Source organism: Borostomias antarcticus, assembly GCF_949987555.1.
Source record: "Borostomias antarcticus genome assembly, chromosome: 4".
Taxonomy (NCBI): Eukaryota; Metazoa; Chordata; class Actinopteri; order Stomiiformes; family Stomiidae; genus Borostomias; species Borostomias antarcticus.
The window spans coordinates 5,064,675-5,088,166 of record NC_140237.1 but is presented as its reverse complement, the minus strand read 5'-3'; the positions used below and the strand labels follow the sequence as shown (position 1 = coordinate 5,088,166).

Below are 23,492 nucleotides of genomic sequence, written 5' to 3'. Positions count from 1 at the left end.
AGTGTAACAAGTTGACATTCTGTCTGATATCAACATCAACAACTTCACTGTTCCTTTTGTGGTTCCGGTATCACTGAATATGATCACGTCTGAGGCCTAAATTCTGATACCAACTAGGCTTCTTTCCTTTCAGTTGCTTTTGGGAAAGCAAATTCATATTTAGACACTGCTAAAAGTGTTTTTTTTAGTGCAGGAGCAAGTGAATACATCTGAGAATAAAACTGAGTGAATAGACAGATAGTGGTGTTTGTGTATGTGGGGAGCAATGGCTCCGTTCTAAGCTTCAGGAGGTCAGGATATCTTCTGCCCCTGTAGGCTCACCTGACTGGGCTGGACTAGAGCGCACACTTTTAAACCATTAGTTCCATCACTTACGCTTGAGCTGCTCCCTTCAAACCAGCTGCAGGCATGTCAGAAGCCTGGTCTCCTACCCACATCCCATCATGCACAGGGCTTTAGAAGAGGGCACTAGCTGACTGGGTTGCACTCTGTGTGTGTGTGTGTGTGTGTGTGGGTGTGTGTGTATGTGTGTGTGTGTGTGCGTGTGTGTGTGTGTATGTATGTGCCTATATGTGCATATGAATGAATGAATGAATGAATTATATTTATTTAGGTCTGCATTCAATAATAACATATGTTAGGTCATGTGCATAACTATAAATATACACACACGCACAAACACGTATACATATACACATATTTAAAAAAAAGAGGTAGATACTCAAATACCACAATTAAAAACAAGACAATAACACAAAACGTAAGATGATAAACTTTTGTCTGTGTAAGTGCATGTGAGTACATACACAAGTGTGTGTGTGTGTGTGTGTGTGTGTGTGAGAGGAGTCAGTGGCCATGGCATCTCCAGACAGGATGAACTCTCGAGTTAATGAGGCCTCCGGAGGGAAGGAGGGATGAACAGAGGTGTGCTTCTCTTTCTTTTTTCCATCTGATGCACCCTTGAATCTTCAGGCCTGGATTACACTACAGCGTTTTTCAGCATTTTCCCCTACGTTTGCGCCTAGCAATTAAACTACTGGGCTCGCCTAGCAATTAAACTACTGGGCTCGCCTAGCAATTAAACTACTGGGCTCGCCTAGCAATTAAACTACTGGGCTCGCCTAGCAATTAAACTACTGGGCTCGCCTAGCAATTAAACTACTGGGCTCGCCTAGCAATTAAACTACTGGGCTCGCCTAGCAATTAAACTACCGGGCTCGCCTAGCAATTAAACTACCGGGCTCGCCTAGCAATTAAACTACCGGGCTCGCCTAGCAATTAAACTACTGGGCTCGCCTAGCAATTAAACTACTGGGCTCGCCTAGCAATTAAACTACAGTAACGAAGCTGGAACCCGGAGGAGCATGGATACGGAGCGTCGATACGGAGCGTCGATACGGAGCATGGATACGGAGCATGGATACGGAGCATGGATACGGAGCATGGATACGGAGTATGGATATGGCCGGAGTTGTTTGGCGCTCGCAATCCGGAGCTGCGTTCTACTATAACAGGCAGATCTGGAGGCTTTAGTAAAAACAATAGGAATAGGGCTACACTACTGCTGTGTTCACTTCACATTATAACAATCAAACAGGTGATTTATGAGTTTGAGCTACATCGTATCTTAGTGGATACTATAGTTAATATAAATTTGGACATATAAGAACAACAGGAGTCCCGCAAAAAAAAGCGGATAATAATGTAGGATATAACTTAAACTGTATTCAATGTTTAGCCTACAGGTTCCCCCCAAAAACTAGACATTTCAAATCATAACCCAAACAAGAGTAGACACTTCAAATAAAAATATTCTCTCTTCAAAAAACTGTAACTGGCAAAAAGTGAAAAAGTCTTTATTGAGATATGGCGCTATACGCGCGGGTAGGCTGATGCTCCTCAGCTCAGTCTGTGTTCCTGACCAAACAGCTCCTTCATCACACCTGTCTGAACTACCCAGCACTCCTGCCATTTTCTTTATGAATAATATTCTCTATAATTCAGTCCAAATGTTCCAACATATAGTCCTTATAATCAGTTTATTTTATCTCCTTCAATCATTCCCTCACATTATAGCTCCCATAATATGACGAGCTCCCATATTATGTCAGCAATACTGATCTGTAATCATTGAACAACAGCCTAGGAATTGGTTTGTTTGTGTGTGAGTCAATGATCAGAAATCTAAATAGGAATTGGATGTGGAGTTTGGATTACTGGAAAAAATGAAAAAAGGAACTTTGGAAGATGGCAGAACAAAAAATGCAGCAACACGAAGTAGATGAGGAAGGAGACATAAAAATGTTGAAAGTAAAAATGAGAAATAAAAGTAGGCCATCTTTTTGAATTTGTCAGAAAAAGACCTTATTTTAAAAACAGCACCAGACATGGAACACAAACGGGATTGAAAATATATTTGTTTAGGATGGAAATGTATATGCTGGCAGTGTTTCCTGTGGAACTGATCGCTTGGTGTGGTGGTGTGTGAAAAAAGAGTCCGATTTTGAAACCAAAGCGGGGGATCGGAGATCGGAGCGTCCTTCTTCCTCCCTTGTTCCTCTCTCCTGTCCCCTTCCTATAAGTAGGCCTATAAAGATGGCCTAACTTATCTCGTAAGGCTGGTAAAGTCCTAGAGCTTAAAATGTAATTAATGACATGTAACTGGACGGGATAAAACAGTAACCACACAGGCATTTAATAAATCATATGGTTTATAGACATATTTTAATCAGATGTAGGCCTATTGTAGGTTACCATTCTAACAGCTGCTGTTTTCTGTTATTTTGATTGGCACTTTTTAGGCGGCTGGAGGAACATTAACGCAAGCTAGTGTTAGTTCAGCCAGCCAAAAAGACCGTCGCACAATCCATCAGGCAGCGCTGTACCTGACCATGGATTAGGGCTGCTCGATTAATCGGATTTTAATCTAGATTAAGATTTGGGCTGTCAACGATCATTAAAACAAAATAATCGCCATAAAACGATTTTGCACAAATCAAGTGCACCCTACACTGCAGAGCTATACTGTGCTTGACCTCAAGGTCAAGGTTCACTATTTGTCTCCCATGGGAGAAATGTATCTAATCCAAAGAACATTGTTAAAAAGAAAAGCCTCTGTCAACATTTAATAAATTAATTGTTATCAAAGTCAATGTATAATTTGATATGTTAAGAAAATGTTAAAACTTTTGATTAAAAAAAAAAATTCAATGAATAATCGTGTTAAATAATCGTGATCTCAATATCAATCAAAATAATCGTGATTATGATTTTTGCCATAATCGAGCAGCCCTACCATGGATGTATTAATAGAACTGGATACAGCCACTCCATTCACTGACCGCTATCAACAATGAAGCCCTATTGAACTGCGCCATCTTGGCAAATTTGTAGTCATTTGACCATTTCCGGTGACTTTTGTACTTGCGCAGTTGTGCTTTTCTGGCCTTCCGGTGACTTTTGTACTTGCGCAGTGCTTTTCTGTCCTACGCGCGTCCACGTCCACGGTCAACGTTGGCGTTGACCGCTTCTAGCTATCGAATGGCCGACTGGTGTAAGATGGATAGCCTAACGTTAGAGGGATAAATGTAGTCTATGGTTATGTTAATAAAGCTAACAATGATGTTGTAACATGCATGCAGCACTGCCGATCTGAACGACCGTTGATTCATTATTACCATGGATCGGTATTGGGATTGATCAAGGGCGAATGTGAAATAGCAGCCACGAACTCAGCGGGTTATCCGAGATGCGGTAGCAGCGGCCAAAGCTCCTGCTGGCGGGGAGTGAAGCTTTTCAACTCGCTTGTCACTGGCTCCCTGGAGGAATTTAGCCTGGCTGCAATAACGTTATCGCGAACGGAATGAATACCATCTACTAGCAAACAAAACATGTTCAGCAATAATTAACCTGTTAAAACTAAGATGCCTGGATAAAAAACAATGTCTCCAATGGATATATTTTACAAAAACAGGTTAATATGCAAGCCGGTTTTCATTGCTAAATCAAAGCGGGGGGAGCCGGGAACGTGTGTGGACACGCATCGGACAGAAAAGCACAACTGCGCAAGTACAAAAGTCACCGGAAATAGCAAAATAACTACAAATCTAGCCAAGATGGCGCGGTTCAATAGGCCTTCACTTTAGATTTCGAATCCTGGGGGCTTGTACCTGACTCACACGAAAGTTGCAGACCCTACTCGCGCTTGTGGTGTATGTCTCCTTGACAACGCTCGCTTCAAGGGCTGACTGACGGACAGACAGACAGCAGCGCGTAGCTCAAATGGAGCAGCTCCGCTTCGGCTCAAACTGTACTTTCAGATAACGTTACGTAACGTTAGCAACACAAGGCCAATTTATCATATTCATTTTTTACTTGTCCGATCAGACAACTGCATGAGGCTTCTTCCTCTTGCACGAACAGAGTTTACTGGTCCCTGGGAAGCGGGCAAAACTGTTAGCCTACTACAGGTAGCTTGCCTTGTTCCTTAATCCCCCGGTGTGAATCATGGCTAGCCGGCAATAACCTAGCCTACCTGACTGGTCTCATCATTCTCCTCTCTCTTCCTCTTCAAAAATCGTCTAATGCCCATCTGGAAAATTATATTGATATATTAGACTAGGTTATAGGATCCGCTAGTTGTCATCAGAGAATTATAAAACCAAAGGCTTTACCAACGTGCTTGAGATGGGCAGGAGCTGTCGGCACGTCTAACTGTAGCTATAACGGCACTTAGATTACTAACATAAATGTATTTTAGACAGTAGGCTAGGCATTTTGAGGAGTAGGCCTAGGTGCCAGCACCAGTGTTTGGCCCAATTCAAACACTGGTTAACACTATGGTAATATTTGAGCGTCAATATCCTACCTATCTTTCGTTGTAACCTCATTCCGCTCACTGAAGAAAAAATCCCTTCACGCGCCGAGTCTTCCGATCACCTCAGAAAGGAGCAGCATGGAGCGGCTCAGAGCGCGCGGCCTATAGGCTCTTTATTGAAAATAAATAGTCTAGTCCTAATGTGGGCGCGACAGTGGTTTTGAAAGCGCATTGAGGCAGAAATATTTAGAAATATTTATTTATATATAGCCTTATTTGTATTATTGTTTTTTGTATCAAATGTTTGGTGTGCGGTGCGCCACGGCAAAACCTTACCAGTGGAAACGCTGTATGTTGGTGACTGTTGGCGTTGGTTGGATGACACGACAACTGCAACATTCTAGACTATACTACTAGCCAAGAAGAATATACCCTTGATTGCTGTAGCTCAAAATTGTAAATCACCTGTTTGATGTGCTCATGGTGGTGTGATATGCGTTTGTGGGCGTGTTAGTGTGATAAGAGATCTGAACAGATCTTTACGTGCGATTCCGCGTGTAATCACGGATTGTTTTAGGCTAGTGTGATCCAGGCCTCAGAGAGGCTAGTGTGATCCAGGCCTCAGAGAGGCTAGTGTGATCCAGGCCTCAGAGAGGCTAGTGTGATCCAGGCCTCAGAGAGGCTAGTGTGATCCAGGCCTCAGAGAGGCATGTGTGGGTGTTGCGCAACAACAAAGATGTGCTTTCTGCGTGCTGATCTGAGGTCAGATCATCATAAAACACACGTGTTCTACAACCAAGAACAACTGGTAAATTGTGACTAATAACAGAAAATGATGTGAAGTAATTATGACCATGGGGCTCGCTGTAGCCTACGTCTGGTCTTGTTTACCATTCTTCATGACACATGTACATGAGTCATACTATGAGCAATGGCTAAATAATTCTAGAGTAGTCTGGTGTGAGGTAATAGGTGAGTGTTTGTATCAGGGCAGCCTCACTAATTTTGGGCAAAACTGCAGCTCCTTGCAGCTGATGAGCAGAGAAAATACATGTATAGTAGGCATCTGGAACGTTGGGGGCGGGGTTCTATTCAGAACAGTATTTCTATTGGCTGGCAGCTCTGATCAGTATTTTATGTTAAAATTACAAATTAAAAACTAATTGAAAATCCGACCCTGTCCCAGTCTGTCTGGGACCCCTGCGGATACATGTGCCAAATAAGAACGCTGTCAGGCCCACGGTGTCCGAGGAAAGTCCAGATAGAGGGATGGACAGATGGACAGGCCAGCAGACGGACAGAGAGAGGCTCATTTATGAGTCAGATGAATGAACGTGCCACGGTGTGTGAATGGGTTTATTTGCATGTGTGTGTATGTTTGCATTTGCATGTGTGTGTGTGTGTGAGTGTGTGTGTGCGAGTGTGTGTATGAGTGTGTGTGTGCGTGCGTGAGTGTGTGACTGTGAGTGTGTGTGAGTGTGTGTGTGTGAGTGGGTGTGCGTGTACAGTATGTGTGTGAGTGTGTGTGTGTGTGTGTGTGTGTGTGAGTGTGTGTGTGTGTGTGAGTGTGTAAGTGCGTGTGTGAGTGTGTGTGTGTAAGTGTGTGTGTGCGTATGTGTGTGTGACTGTGAGTGTGTGTGAGTGTGTGTGTGAGTGGGTGTGCGTGTACAGTATGTGTGTGTGTGTGTGAGTGTGTGTGTGTGTGTGTGTGTGAGAGTGTGTAAGTGCGTGCGTGTGTGTGTGAGTGTGTGTGTGCGTGTATGTGTGTGAGTGTGTGTGTGAGTTTGTGTGTGCGTGTGTGTGTGTGACTGTGAGTGTGTTTCAGTGTGTGTGTGAGTGGGTGTGCGTGTACAGTCTGTGTGTGAGTGTTTGTGTGTGTGTGTGTGTGTGTGTGAGTGGGTGTGCGTGTACAGTATGCGTGTGAGTGTGTGACTGTGAGTGTGTGACTGTGAGTGTGTGTGTGTGTGTGTGTGTGTGTGTGAGTGGGTGTGCGTGTACAGTATGTGAGTGGGTGTGCGTGTACAGTATGTGTGTGTGAGTGTGTGTGTGAGTGTGAGTGTGTGTGTGTGTGTGTGTGTGTGTGTGTGTGTGTGTGTGAGTATGTGTGTGTGAGTGCGAGTGGGTGTGCGTGTACAGTATGTGTGTGTGTGAGTGTGTGTGTGAGTGGGTGTGCGTGTACAGTATGTGTGTGTGTGAGTGTGTGTGTGTGTGTGTGTGTGTGTGTATCTATCCCCTCAGACAGGCTCACCCTCTCCTCCTGAGTCTCGGAGCATGGTGTCGGCCACCACCACGATGGGCCTCCTCAGGACGTGGGCCAGGACGAACACGTGGAACTCCTCCAGGCTCTCGTACACCGGGTCCTCCGAGCCGTCCACTCTGCAGGGAGAGACACGGTCAACACGTCAGGGAGAGACACGGTCAACACGTCAGGGAGAGACACGGTCAACACGTCAGGGAGAGGACACGGTCAACACGTCAGGGAGAGGACAAGGTCAACACGTCAGGGAGAGGACACGGTCAACACGTCAGGGAGAGGACACGGTCAACACGTCAGGGAGAGACACGGTCAACACGTCAGGGAGAGACACGGTCAACACGTCAGGGAGAGACACGGTCAACACGTCAGGGAGAGACACGGTCAACACGTCAGGGAGAGACACGGTCAACACGTCAGGGAGAGACACGGTCAACACGTCAGGGAGAGGACACGGTCAACACGTCAGGGAGAGACACGGTCAACACGTCAGGGAGAGACACGGTCAACACGTCAGGGAGAGACACGGTCAACACGTCAGGCTGTCCACTCTGCAGGGACAGAACCCCATCACAGCGTCAGCAGCGCTGTCTGCTGGTCTGGTGAGGCATGGACACGCGGGCATGCGCTACGCACGCACACACACACACACACACGCACGCACACACACACACGCACACACACACACGCACACACACACACGACACACACACACACGCACAAAAAAACACGCACACACACACACACGCACGCACACACACGCACACACACACACGCACACACACACACACACGCACACACACACGCACGCACACACACACACACACTCACGCACACACACACACGCACACACACGCACACACACACACACGCACACACACACGCACACACACACACACACGCACACGCACGCACACACACGGCGCTCTGCCACCACCACATCCCTCAGAGACGCGCCATGTCGTGATGCTGTAGTGATGGTCATTATAAATAAAAATAACATAACATAACATGGTCGTGAGCCATACGGCTCTATGTGCCGGCTCTTTTAAGTGAACCTTACGGCTCTATGTGCTACGGCTCTTTTAAGTGAACCATACGGCTCTATGTGCTACGGCTCTTTTAAGTGAACCATACGGCTCTATGTGCTACGGCTCTTTAAAGTGAACCATACGGCTCTATGTGCTACGGCTCTTTAAAGTGAACCATACGGCTCTATGTGCTACGGCTCTTTAAAGTGAACAATGGAAACCGGCTCCCGACTGAGAGACGATTTCTTTTTTTGTAAATTAATACAAGACTGTAGGCAGCTGATAAATACATAGTTGTTAGTTGATAGATACAACTAAAACTGTTGGATGCTGCTGTTTTGCACTTTGTAATTTTTTATTTTATTTATTTTTTATTTATGTTATTTGACTGTCAGCCTGGGCTAATTCATGATCATCAAGGACCTTTTTAATGGGACCTATTATTCTATGGAACCTCTTAACAAGCCTGTCCACACACGCACAGACAAAATTTACCCTTAACAACATCAAACTGAGGAACTCAGTCAGCTGTGGCGATTGCTCCTATAAGCCAGGGTAAGCCTGTCTCTGAAAATGTAATTTAATGTTATTTATTGCTTTATAAATGTTCTAAGCCGGTAGACAAACATACTCCAGGAGCTTGCTCGATCGCCTTGTTGAGAGGGGTCAGGCAAGAATTTTTACAGCTCACTTATCTGGCCCCCGGGTGATTACTGTTTTTTTGCTTCCCTCTGGAATATGTACAGTAGAGAGTGGGTCGTATGCCCACCTCCCTTGTTCTCTGTAAAGCGCATTGTGTTGCCTCTGGGTATGAAATGCGCTATACAAATAAAGCTTTGATTGATTGATTGCTTAAAAGTGGGCGTAGGGTAAGCCAGTTCTCAAAGTGCTTACATTGGAGTTCCCATTGGCATTTTAACATTGGGACGGTTTATCCAATCAAAACTTGTCATGACTGTCCCGTCATTCACATCACCTGTCAATCACGTTACACACTTTAGCTATCTAGCTACTGGCAGCATCAATGAACATGGGAAACAGAGATCTTGAGTATTTGTTGAAAGTTGATTTAACAAAACTACATTTTGAGCAGCAGCTCAAAATAAAACAAGATGGGAGACCTTCACCGTCAGTGGAGAGGATGAGAAGAAAACAGAATTGGAGGAGGTAAGTGCAGACCTTTCTGTGGTAAAAGGTATGCTAGAACAGAGTGGCTAGCTGGGAGTGCTAAGCTTCAGAAGCTATTTTGTTGGCCATGTCCCCTCTTTGACCGGACAAAGCTTGCCTAGATTTAATCAGCACTCGAGAGCGTGAACTTTGCTTCCTGGAGCGGTGGGCTAATACGCCTAGTAGCCTAGTAAGCTAGTAGTAACCTAAACACTGATTAGTGAAGTAGGGGAGTAGGCTATTGAGTGCTGTGCCCTAAGGGGGTGTATTTTATCGTCTTGTCATTCCTCTTTGTGGTGCTTGGCTATTGTTGTCATATAATGGCTCTGTGGTTTATTTAGTGTAAAAGCTCTAAAAGCTTGGTTGTTTCGGCCTCAATATTGCCCTCTTATTCACTCGCTCTCAAATTATTGGCTTTTGTTTATGTGTTAAAAACATCCGTAGCCTAGGCTACTGTAGTTTTCCTGTATGCTTTTACATAAAAATCTCACTGCTCAGCGCCCTTATGGTGCTGGGAAACCGCCCATCAGGGCATGCTTTGAAAGTGCACCCCTAAAAAAATGTGTGCTTCGTTGGTCCTGGCTTACCCACCAGACACCACTGGCAGTCAGTGAGAGGAAACATCTAGAACACAACTAGGGGGATCAAAGGTCAAAGTTGAACCGTTTATTGTCTTCCAACTGCAATGTCTTGTCCAGATAACCAGAGAGCCAGATTCAAGAACATGAGGAGAAAAAAAATCTTATTATAATTTATTTTTCTTAAAGGGTCAAATGTCGCTCCTCACGGAGCAGTTTGGTCGACTGAACGCAGCGGTGTTGAGGCCCTGGACTGCAGGCTGGGACTGAACACCTGGACAATAGCACAATAAACACCTTTCAACCCAGCTGGTGTGTGTGTGTGTGTGTGTGTGTATCCTCACCCTCCCGTAGCGTTGTTGTTCTTGCTGGTGTGTGTGTGTGTGTGTGTGTGTGTGTGTATCCTCACCCTCCCGTAGCGTTGTTGTTCTTGCTGGTGTGTGTGTGTGTATCCTCACCCTCCCGTAGCGTTGTTGTTCTTGCTGGTGTGTGTGTGTGTGTGTGTGTATATCCTCACCCTCCCGTAGTGTTGTTGTTCTTACTGGTGTGTGTGTGTGTGTGTGTGTGTGTGTATCCTCACCCTCCCGTAGCGTTGTTGTTCTTGCTGGTGTGTGTGTGTGTGTGTGTATCCTCACCCTCCCGTAGCGTTGTTGTTCTTGCTGGTGTGTGTGTGTGTGTGTGTATCCTCACCCTCCCGTAGCGTTGTTGTTCTTGCTGGTGTGTGTGTGTGTGTGTGTGTGTATCCTCACCCTCCCGTAGCGTTGTTGTTCTTGCTGGTGTGTGTGTGTGTGTGTGTGTGTGTGTATCCTCACCCTCCCGTAGCGTTGTTGTTCTTGCTGGTGTGTGTGCGGGGCTCACTGGAGGCCAGCTTCAGCATCTCATTCCACTCTCTCTCCCACTCCTCCTCTGTGTACACCAGCCCTGACTGGGGAGCAGAAGACACGGTGTTACACACACACACACACACACACACACACACACACACACACACACACACAATACCCACTACACCACACACACACACACACACACACACACACACACACACACACACACACACACACACGCACACACTTACTTGCTTATGGTTGTCCATCGAATTCGATGATGATGTCAACTTATGTCCTTAACGGTGAGTTCTTTGGTGGCTAAAGAGTCCAATCCTGGAGCCACATGTTCTATTGCAGGTGGGACATGTGTAAGTTGTGCTGGGGGTAGTGGTACTGGCAGTCATGGGTGTGTTCCTCCTGAGTCTTCGTTGCTGTCTTCTGGCAGTCCTGTCCTCCTGAGTCTTCGTTGCTGTCTTCTGGCAGTCCTGTCCTCCTGAGTCTTCGTTGCTGTCTTCTGGCAGTCCTGTCCTCCTGAGTCTTCGTTGCTGTCTTCTGGCAGTCCTGTCCTCCTGAGTCTTCGTTACTGTCTTCTGGCAGTCCTGTCCTCCTGAGTCTTCGTTGCTGTCTTCTGGCAGTCCTGTCCTCCTGAGTCTTCGTTGCTGTCTTCTGGCCTCCTGTCCTCCTCCAGCCTGTGAGTTCCTTCCAGGCAGCTCTGCCGCCAGGCATCACGGTCAGCAGCAGCAGCCTCAAGGTCCTCAGGCCTTATGTTGCATTTCCTTAACGAGGTCTTCAGCTGGTCCTTGTACCTCTTTTTCGGCCCTCCTGCCAAGCGCTGGCCATGGTGTAACTGGCCATACAGCACTCCACGGGGCAGTCGGTCCTGGGGCATCCGGATCACATGTCCAAGCCCAAGATGCGCTGTAGGCATCCGATGTGGAAGTGCTCCATGGACTTGATGTGACGGCTGTATGTGGTCCATGCTTCACAGCTGTAGAGGAGCGTGGTGATGCAGACAGCCTGGTAGACAGCAACTTTGGTGTGCAGGTGGAGGTTGTTGTTCTGGAAGACCCTGTGCCGTAGTCTCCCGAAGGCAGCTGATGCCTGTTTGATCCGGTTTTGGATCTCGCTGTCAATGCTGCAGTCTTCAGACAGGATACTGCCCAGGTACTTGAAGGATGGAGTTATTGTTAGTGGCTTGAGGTCTATGGTGAAAGCAGGCAGGGTGTGTGGAGTACTGGAACTCCACTGCCAGACCACTTCTTTCTTGGTGGTGTTGACAGACAGACCCATCCTGCTGTAGGCTCTAACAACCACAGCAAGGATGGCCTGGAGGTCCTGTGGAGAGTGTGCCACAAGAGCACAGTCATCTGCATACTGCAGCTCAAGGACAGTTTAGTGGTCGCTTGTAGCCTCCTGATGTTGAAGAGGTTTCCGTCCAGTCTAAAATCCACTGCAACACCACTGCTAGACTCAAGCTCCTTGTGGAGAAGCTGGGTAACACATAAGAGGAAGACGTTGAAGAGCACAGGTGCCAGCACGCACCCTTGTCTTACCCCTGTACAAACAGGGAAAGGTGCCGATTCTTGTCCTCCAATGGTCACACAGGCCTTCATCCCATCGTGGAATTGGCGGAGGATGCTAACAAATTTGGCTGGGCAGCCAAACTTAGTGAGCACACTCCAAAGGAGCTCCCTGTTCACTATATCAAAGGCCTTGGAGAGGTCGATAAAGGCCATAAAGAGGTCTTGGTGTTGTTCCCGGCACTTCTCCTGAAGTTGCCGTGTTGTAAATATCATATCGACCGTACTTCCTGAACCCGCACTGTGACTCAGGTAGCATTTCCTCTGTGATGGTGGTGATGAGCCTCTGCAGCATCACCTTGGCCAAAACCTTGCCAGCAACACAAAGCAGTGATATCCTCCTGCTGTTGCCACAGACAGACTTGTCACCCTTATTTTTGTATATGGCGAAAATGTTGGCGTCCCTCCACTGTTGGGGGATACTCTCATCTTCCCAGGCCCTCAGGATGTACTGATGGAGAACCCTGGTACAGAGGTACCCTCCCTCCTTCAGGAGTTCAGCCGGGATGTTGTCAGCGCCAGGAGACTTGTTGTTCTTTAGTGTGCGAACAGCTGCTAGGACCTCCATGAAGGTTGGCGGCTGATTGAGGTCGTTGATGGGGGAGTGTTCGGGTAGTTCTTCCAGGATGGTTTGGTCTGTAGAAGAGTGTTGGTTGAGTAGGACATTGAAGTGTTCAGCCCACCTCAACAGGATCCGGTTTTGGTCCTTCAAGAGTGTTAGACCATCTGCTGTTTTCAATGGAGTAACTGAGCAGTTTTTGGGGCCATAGATGCTTTTTACAGAGTTGTAGAAATTGTACATATCGTTTTTGTCTGCATACATGTGTATCTCATGGGCCTTACTTGTCCACCATTCATTTTGCAGTGCCCACGAGCTGCCTGCCACTGCTGCCTAAGTGATGTGATATCGGGTTGTTTAGGGTGACCTTATGTGCTTTGTGCTTTTTGTCCAGCAAGTTCCTGATGGTGTCCGAGTTGTCATCGAACCAGTCTTGATGTTTGATGACTCTGTAGCTAATAGTTTGAGCTGCTGCCTCATGAAGTGAGGAGCTGATCGAGGCCCACCTCTGGTCCATGGATCCTCTGAGCTCAGGCTAGGTTCAAGCTCCCTTAGCTTCACAGCTAGGGAGTTGCGGAACTCATTTCGCACCTCAGCCTTCTTTAGCCGCGTGCAGTGTAGTCGTTTCTTGCTGGATTTCGCACACACACACAATACCCACTACACCACACACACACGCACACACACGCACACAATACCCACTACACCACATACACACACACACACACACACACACACACAATACCCACTACACCACACATCCATCCTCTATGGGCAGCAGAGGCCATCGGACCAAAAGACAAGTAAGCACTTTCCCCGACACGACTCTGGCCCACCCCACACACACACGCACGCACACACACGCACACACACACACGTGCACACGCACACATACACACACGCACGCAGGCAGGCACGCACGCACACACACGCGACCCCTTCTCAGCGGTATTGGGTTTTCATCCCCGCGGTGTGCGTCCTTCCTGCCATAACTCCCATTGAGTGGCCTTTTAACTGCCTGTCAGCAGCAGAGCGACTCGCTAACTCTTTCATTAGCGCTGATGTCTACAGCCGCGCTGACACAAGCTAATAGTCCAGCAGCAGCCTTTACAGTGTTCCCCGGGCCCACCGGCACTGTGCCGAAACACTGGGAGCGCTTCATCGCGGGGGGCGTTATTGTCTTAACACCAGGGCTACATGTCAGCTCAGCAGCGCGGGGCACGGCGGAGGCTAGCGCTAACGGCGCTAACGGTCTCGCTATGCTGTGTAATGTGGCTGATGTAGAGAAGCGCTGGAGCCATTGCAGTTGATTGTCCCAAGTGGAGAAAGCATGGACACATTACAATATTGACATACGTGTGACAACCACTGGTGGTTTGGTTCTTATGTCTGCAGTCCTCAAAATGCGCTAGAGGGCAAAATACATAGTTTTTGTTTGTGTCATTTTTTCTTTTTTTTTTACTGTTTTCCTTCGAAAATTGACAAAGAATCCACTCGATGTGACAAACAACAGTTTTATGATCACTAAATAGTCATATTTTGTCATCAAAGTCCATGTCCTGTGAGAAGTGTGAACAGCTCTCAATCTTTGAAGCCCTTTTTCTTTTGTACTGTCGCCTCACGGCAAGAAGGTCTCCAGGCCTTTCTGTGCTTTCCCCGTGTTCTCAAGGGTTTCCTCCCTAAGAACCCAATACGAAAAAAACATGCAGAAGAACAGATGCTCTTCAGTCCGGTCCCTGACCAGAACCTGGACTGAGCACTAGGACTTGGTCCCCTGGCGCCATGAACGATGGCTGCCCACTGCTCCTGGCTGCCTCTGGAGGAGGACACTGACCAGGCTGCCCACTGCTCCTGGCTGCCCCTGGAGGAGGACACTGACCAGGCTGCCCACTGCTCCTGGCTGCCCCTGGAGGAGGACGGCTTGGATGGGACAAATGCAGGGAACTATTTCCTCTGGCAGCGCCCCAAAACATGCATGTGTGTGCTGTGTGTCGCCGCTGTCTGCGATGTGTCACGTGTGGCTGAATAAAGACCCCGCCCCCCCCGTCCTGTAGGTAATCAGTCATATTTGCAGATTTAAATGCATGGCACATCATTTGCAAGCAAAGCCGTTGGTCTTTCTTCTTCAGCCAACACTCTTGGTGTCCAGCTCCAGATGAGGACATATACTGGTACAAGGGTGTGTCGGCTGTTCTGAAGCTTCCAGGTGGTTCTAATGAGTGTGTGTGTGTGTGTGTGTGTGTGTGTGTGTGTGTGTGTGATGCTCTACACACCTCCTTGTTCTGCTGGGTCTGCTGCCACCTCCACCTTCTCTTCAGGGCCTGCCTCTCCGCTCCGCTCTTCATCATGGCGTACAGGGACTTCCTCAACACCAGGTCCCTGTCGTGGAAGCCCCACATTCCTGAAACACACACGCACGCACGCACACACGCACACATGCACGCACACACGCACACACGCACACATGCACACACACACACACACACACACACACACACACACACACACACACACACACACACACACACACACACACACACACACACAAGAACACACTAATTACCAGCACCCCCTGCATCTGTACGTTGTCAACATGATTAATGTGAGGGAATCAATATCTCCTTTGCAAGAGGGGAGTTTCTTCCAAATCTGCTGAGAACTTTTCTTTTCTAGGAGCACCCTGTAAGCAAACTCTATCTCCTGGCGTTTCCTCCGAACGTAGCTCATTATCCCCCCTCCATGTCTCCCGCCTGGGGATCCTCCTCTCACAGAAGAAGAACTTGTTTATGTTTGATTTCGGGTCTGTGTGGAGCTCTTGCCTGGGCTACATGCATGCACACCCCACGCCTTTGTTACCGTCAGCGCTTTGATTCTCTCAAATCAAGAAGCCGGGAGGGATTCTACTGTGATGTTGCTCTGTCCCAGAGTCTCTCCCACTGACTGACTGACTGACTGACTGACTGACTGACTGACTGACTGACTGACTGACTGACTGACTGGGTGACTGGTTGACTGACTGACTGACTGACTGGCTGACTGACTGACTGACTGACTGGTTGACTGACTGACTGACTGACTGACTGACTGACTGACTGGCTGACTGACTGACTGACTGACTGACTGGCTGACTGACTGACTGACTGACTGGCTGGCTGATTGAATGATCAGGTTCGGTTGGAAAATGATTCATTTTCAGAGAAAGAAATTTGACCTGACAAAGAGCAGACACTCAAAACGTCAAAATAAAGTTTATTCTGGAGCATACGAGTGTGCGGGTTCTATTCTTAATAAAGTTCCTTCTGGAGCATACAAGTGTGCAGGTTCTATTATTTTCATTGTGACCATGTCCTAACCCAGCACCCCAAGAAGTGCTGTGCGTATTTTTCCTACTTTTCATGGAAAATGCTTTCCCAACTCTCTGGCTCTGGCCTGTTGTCTGTCTGGCTGCCCAGACAGACCCTGCATAAGAAGCCTTCTCCATTCACACACACACACACACGCACGCACACACACACGCCTTTTTAACTTAACTACATCTCTGTCTCGATCTTCACTCTTAAGATTCTTCTTATCCCTCTCTCTCCTGCCTCTCTCTCTCCTCCCTCTCTCTCCTCCCTCTCCTCCTTCTCTCCCCTCCTCCCTCTCTCTCTCCTCCCTCTCTCTCCTCCTCCCTCTCTCTCCTCCTCCCTCTCTCTCTCTCTCCTCCCTCTCTCTCCTCCTCCCTCTCTCTCTCTCCTCCCTCTCTCACTCTCCTCCCTCTCTCCTCCTCCCTCTCTCTCCTCCTCCTTCTCTCTCCTCCTCCCTCTCTCTCCTCCTCCCTCTCTCTCGCCTCCTCCCTCTCTCTCGCCTCCTCCCTCTCTCTCCGCCTCCCTCTCTCTCTCTCCTCCCTCTCTCTCCTCCTCCCTCTCTCTCGCCTCCTCCCTCTCTCTCGCCTCCTCCCTCTCTCTCCGCCTCCCTCTCTCTCTCTCCTCCCTCTCTCTCCTCCTCCTTCTCTCTCCTCCTCCCTCTCTCTTCTCTGTCCTCTCTCTCCTCTTCCCTCTCTCTCCTCCTCCCTCTCTCTCCTCCATCTCTCTCCTCTGTCCTCTCTCTCCCTCCCTCTCTCTCCTCCTCCCTGTCTCGGTGTGCTCGTCCGTCCGTCTGACCCCAGCGGGTGTCTGTGGTGGGGGGGGGGGGGGGCTCACCTAGCGATGCAGCGTGGAGCAGACAGTTTCCGTCTCCGGTGGTGGCCAATGGGAGGAGCTTCTTACAGCTGGTACACATGGTGGACCACCAGTTCAGACGACCTATCACAGAACAGAGACAAGAACATGAGGGGATCTGCATGTCTTTAGAATGCATGTACTGTTCATGGTTATTGAGGATCCCCATTAGTTATTGCCTCAACATGTGAACCTGTGTTTGGACTGGACAGAATAGGTCCATGGTATGAGGGCCTCCATGGAACACTCTCATCCTGTCTATAGAGTTAAGACTACCTGCAGCTTGCAATCTTCAGACCGAGATCATGAGGTGCTCCTGTGTGTGTGTGTGTGTGTGTTTGTGTGTGAGAGAGGATCAGACAGATACAGAGAGACCAAGGGGAGGGGCCTCGTGCAGAATCTTAGCTCAGTCTGATTGGCTCATACACAGGAAGCAGGATAGGACGTGTGAGTGGCTCAGTCTGATTGGCTCATACACAGGAAGCAGGATAGGACGTGTGAGTGGCTCAGTCTGATTGGCTCATACACAGGAAGCAGGATAGGACGTGTGAGTGAGAGCCTGGTGGTGTTTATAAATAGATTCATGGTTTCTATCATCCTCATATAAACACAAGCAGATGAAGTACAGTACACAGTCACGCTATTTTTGCTCGTTGAATACAATGATCTATTCGGTGGACAACCATTGCTTTAATTCTAGTTTCACATTTCAGAGAATGTCCTCAATGTGTTTATTGAATAACTTTCAATGTTAATACATACAATAAAGTCCTATTTTAATGCAATAAAGACAAGATTCACATTATGTAATCGTATCATCATCAGTCATAATAGAGTAGAATATTGTAGCATAGAAGCTACAGGCAACATGTAATTTTACCAGAAGATAGATTAATCATAAACCAGTGTAGCAACTGACTCCCGTTAGTACAACTACACATCTATCTATCTTGCACGGAGTAGAGAAAGAGACTAGCTTCTTTCTTCTCATCAGAAACCGCTCAGCGAAACAAAACCACGTTCTCTGGAATCACCAACGCATACGGGCGAGGATGACTGGCGCGCTATCAACCACTCAAACTAAATGATGCAGTTTAAAGATTGAACAGAAGAGAAACTGGCAGTTGGTTGATGTGTCCACCCATGTCCTGAAGTGTTTTTCCCCCCAATTTGTATTCTACACAATATTGTAAAGGTTGTCCTGGAGTAGCCTGGGGTTCATTGGGAGCTGGGAGTATCCTGAAACAGGGGAAACTAGCAAAACATACCCAAAAAGACGAACAATTGTCTGTCTGTCCGCTTGACAAATTCTCATCAAAAGTGATTATTTTCAAGAAGTTTATTGTACGTTACTCCCACATTTGTATATAAAAAAAACTTCCCAGGTTCATGAGCTTCAATTAATACCCAAGATCACCTTTCTATCTAGAGGACTTGCTGGTGCCTAAGTTCTTCAGTCATCTGTGTCAAATGTGTTCTATTTTATGTTTGAGCTGTGTTTTAGTGTCTCCTTTCGGCTGTATTGAGTGTTTATCGGTAGGTTCATAAAGTTTCCTCTACTCCATTGATGGTTGGCTTCTTGATAACTAGTGATGACTGTACACTACATGAGTGTATTGATTTAGACAAGCTATCTGCATAATATACACCAAATATAGTTTAAATACCATTCAAAAACATTTCCTACTACAGTATTCACTTTTCATGTTATTCACTTCAGATAGCATGGCAGAACATTAACATAATGTTAGATATGATAAATATGCTCACACCCATTTGGAAGGGTAGTGATTGAAAATTCTGTTTTCTCCGATTTGAGGTAGACCTACAGTAAAGACCTTTGAGGTAGGCCTACAGTAAAGACCTTTGAGGTAGGCCTACAGTAAAGACCTTTGAGGTAGACCTACAGTAAAGACCTTTGAGGTAGGCCTACAGTAAAGACCTTTGAGGTAGGCCTACAGTAAAGACCTTTGATGTAGACCTACAGTAAAGACCTTTGAGGTAGACCTACAGTAAAGACATTTGAGGTAGGCCTACAGTAAAGACCTTTGAGGTAGGCCTACAGTAAAGACCTTTGAGGTAGGCCTCCAGTAAAGACCTTTGAGGTAGGCCTACAGTAAAGACCTTTGAGGTAGGCCTACAGTAAAGACTTTTGAGGTAGGCCTACAGTAAAGACCTTTGAGGTAGGCCTACAGTAAATACCTTTGAGGTAGGCCTACAGTAAAGACCTTTGAGGTAGGCCTACAGTAAAGACCTTTGAGGTAGGCCTCCAGTAAAGACCTTTGGGGTAGGCCTACAGTAAAGACCTTTGAGGTAGGCCTACAGTAAAGACTTTTAAGGTAGGCCTACAGTACAGACCTTTGAGGTAGGCCTACAGTAAAGACCTTTGAGGTAGGCCTACAGTAAAGACCTTTGAGGTAGGCCTACAGTAAAGACCTTTGAGGTAGACCTACAGTAAAGACCTTTGAGGTAGGCCTACAGTAAAGACCTTTGAGGTAGGCCTACAGTAAAGACCTTTGAGGTAGGCCTACAGTAAAGACTTTTAAGGTAGGCCTACAGTAAAGACCTTTGAGGTAGGCCTACAGTAAAGACCTTTGAGGTAGGCCTACAGTAAAGACCTTTAAGGTAGGCCTACAGTAAAGACCTTTGAGGTAGGCCTACAGTAAAGACCTTTGAGGTAGGCCTACAGTAAAGACTTTTAAGGTAGACCTACAGTAAAGACCTTTGAGGTAGGCCTACAGTAAAGACCTTTGAGGTAGGCCTACAGTAAAGACCTTTGAGGTAGACCTACAGTAAAGATTTTTGGCCACAACAAGTGTAATCTTCTAGATAGAAAAGTCAAACTTCCCAAACTTGGGAAGTTTTTTATATACAAGTGCGGCAGTGACATGTACAAGTTCTTGAAAATAATCACTTTTGGTGAGCGGACAGAATTTATTTTTTGTCTTTTTGGGTATGTTGAGAATGATATTTGAAAATAGAAAGGCAGCAAGCCCCAGAATCTTATTTTGCTAGTTCCCTCTATGTTTCTGGACACCCCATGCAAAATGCATACTTGTGTGACTATTTATGTAGTTGCAGTACCTTAATATTTGCATTTACATCATTTCGTCAGAAACGTTTTCCAAAAAGTTTTTGGGGTGGCCCCTGAGACCAAACAGCCCAGAGTTGGGAGTGCTTGTATCAACTTGTGATGGCCCGAGGTTTGGGCTAACAGGAAATAATAGTGAAAAAAAGGTAGAAAAAAACCTCCTGAGGAGTGGGCATGGCTCCTGGCCTGTAGTAACTCCATCAACACTTTGAAAACATCTCCCAACCTCTCTAATGTGTAATGTGTACTAGGTTCCCTAGACGATGAAGGTAATTTGTAGACAGCATTCTTTACCAATCTCTCCAGCGATTATGTCCCATTCCCATATTGATATGAAAGCATCTGATTTCAGAATGTAACCCATCCAGAGCATTCAGAATGTAACCCATCCAGAGCATTCAGTATGTAACCCATCCAGAGCATTCAGTATGTAACCCATCCAGAGCATTCAGAATGTAACCCATCCAGAGCATTCAGTATGTAACCCATCCAGAGCATTCAGAAGAGTATGTAACCCATCCAGAGCATTCAGAAGAGTATGTAACCCATCCAGAGCATCCAGAAGAGTATGTAACCCATCCAGAGCATTCAGAAGAATATGTAACCCATCCAGAGCATTCAGAAGAGTATGTAACCCATCCAGAGCATTCAGAAGAGTATGTAACCCATCCAGAGCATCCAGAAGAGTATGTAACCCATCCAGAGCATTCAGAAGAGTATGTAACCCATTCAGAGCATTCAGAAGAGTATGTAACCCATCCAGAGCATTCAGAAGAGTATGTCACCCATCCAGAGCATTCAGAAGAGTATGTAACCCATCTAGAGCATCCAGAGGAGTATGTAACCCATCCAGAGCATTCAAAAGAGTATGTAACCCATCCAGAGCATCCAGAGGTGTATGTAACCCATCCAGAGCATTCAGAAGAGTATGTTACCCATCCAGAGCATTCAGAATTGTATGTAACCCATCCAGAGCATTCAGAAGAGTATGTAACCCATCCAGAGCATCCAGAGGAGTATGTAACCCATCCAGAGCATTCAGAAGAGTATGTAACCCATCCAGAGCATCCAGAGGAGTATGTAACCCATCCAGAGCATTCAGAAGAGTATGTAACCCATCCAGAGCATTCAGAAGAATATGTAACCCATCCAGAGCATTCAGAAGAGTATGTAACCCATCCAGAGCATTCAGAAGAGTATGTAACCCATCCAGAGCATCCAGAAGAGTATGTAACCCATCCAGAGCATTCAGAAGAGTATGTAGCCCATCCAGAGCATTCAGAAGAGTATGTAGCCCATCCAGAGCATTCAGAAGAGTATGTAACCCATCCAGAGCATTCAGAAGAGTATGTAACCCATCCAGAGCATTCAGAAGAGTATGTAACCCATCCAGAGCATTCAGAAGAGTATGTAACCCATCCAGAGCATTCAGAAGAGTATGTAACCCATCCAGAGCATCCAGGAGTATGTAACCCATCCAGAGCATTCAGAAGAGTATGTAACCCATCCAGAGCATTCAGAAGAGTATGTAACCCATCCAGAGCATTCAGAAGAGTATGTAGCCCATCCAGAGCATTCAGAAGAGTATGTCACCCATCCAGAGCATTCAGAAGAGAATGTAGCCAATCCAGAGCATTCAGAAGAGTATGTAGCCCATCCAGAGCATTCAGAAGAGTGAGCCACTGACCAGCCTGCACCAGAGGACTCATGTTGGGCAACTCTGGCACATAATCAAGCAGAGTGTGTAGTGTAATCCTACCCCCCCCCATTCAGAACGGCAGGCATGGTGGCCATCTGAGATGGCTGCGCCTGAGCCACCCTGGTGACCACCGCATGACACCTAATTATGAAGCACATCTAGTTTCCTCCTCGCCCACTGAAAACATGACACGTCTGAGCGACTGACCGGCCTGCTCCAGAGCCACCATGGTGGACTGCTCGATGAGGTCCCTCTCGATGAAGCTCCTGAAGTCCTCGCTGTAGACGCTGAGGTCGGGCAGCTGGAAGGTGTAGATGGGCATCTCCAGGGGGAGCTGCTCGCTGCTGGTGCACTCTCCGGCCACGTGGGAGCGCGCCAGGGACACGATGGCCGAGCTGGCGTGGGAGATACCCCGGGACAAACGCTTCTCTGGAGGGAGGGAGGGACACGGACCGTCACTGAGGATGGGTCAATACTCAGAACGCAGGAGTTCAGCAAGTCAATAGAGGGCTAACCAGCTGACTGCCTGGGCATTGTGGGCAATATGTCCTAGTTTTCAGCATTGTAGCTAAGTACTATCAATCAAGCATTGTGAAAAAAACACCCCTCTGACACCCAATCTCTAGCCCACCTTGCGTGTTGTCTTCCTGTCTCTGGACGATGGGCCGGTCCACCTTGCTGAGGTGCTGGGGGGTGTTGGTCTCTGGTTGTCGGTAGTAACGGCCCTCGTTGAAAACCTGCGGCAGGTTGGCAGTGTGGACCTGCCTGAGCTGCTCATAGTCACTGAGGGCAGCACTCAAGTCCCAGTTTTTCCCTGAAAACACACACACACACACACACACACACAGACACACACACACACACACACATTAACACACATTAACACCCATGTACCCCCCCCCACACACAAACACACACATTAACACCCATGTACCCCCCCCCCCCACACACACACACACAAACACACACATTAACACCCATGTACCCCCCCCCCCCCCACACACACACACACACACACACATTAACACCCATGTACCCCCCCCCCCCCCCCCCACACACACACACACAAAGACACACATTAACACCCATGTACCCCCCCCCCCCCCCACACACACACACACACACATTAACACCCATGTACCCCCCCCCCACACACACACACATTAACATCCATGTACCCCCCCCCCACACACACACATTAACACCCATGTACCCCCCCCCCCCCCCGACACACACACACACAAACACACACACACACATTAACACCCAAGTACCCCCCCCCCCCATACACACACACATTAACACCCAAGTACCCCCCTTCCCCCCCCCCCCCCACACACACACACACATACGGTCCATCTTGGTTCCAGGTTCAAAACATGGTTCCAGGTTTATAAAAAAGGGTTTTATGAAACGTCAGTGGAGTAAATTTTACTTCCTGACTGGAAGCACAAACAAAAGTGTGGGGTCACTTGCGCTCTTTAAGGCGCGGGTTGAACCCTTGCCTGAGTGCAGTCTAGTTATGATAGTAGATAGTATTACATGTACACCTGCTCATGTAGTTTGAATAGGACAGGGACACCACACCTTTTCTACTCAAAAGACTTCATAACACCAAAAGTCCAGTGTTGCCATATTTGGGAGTAATAAAGAAATTGAGACTACCGTAAACAACAGAACGAGAACAA

General features: G+C 47.3%; 1 protein-coding gene across 1 annotated transcript in view; it reads right to left on the bottom strand.

Moving 5' to 3' along the window:
• LOC311308098 (OTU domain-containing protein 7A-like) overlaps positions 1-23,492 on the bottom strand; it is a gene marked incomplete at its 3' end in the record, with an annotated part of 67,458 nt that overhangs the window by 22,109 nt on the left and 21,857 nt on the right. The window contains exons 4-9 of the mRNA XM_084437034.1: positions 22,436-22,618; positions 22,012-22,233; positions 16,997-17,098; positions 15,089-15,216; positions 10,659-10,771; positions 7,065-7,192 (exon numbers count right to left, since the gene is read on the bottom strand). Coding sequence (XP_084293160.1) covers positions 7,065-7,192; positions 10,659-10,771; positions 15,089-15,216; positions 16,997-17,098; positions 22,012-22,233; positions 22,436-22,618 — 876 coding nt within the window. The remainder of the gene's footprint in view (positions 1-7,064; positions 7,193-10,658; positions 10,772-15,088; positions 15,217-16,996; positions 17,099-22,011; positions 22,234-22,435; positions 22,619-23,492) is intronic.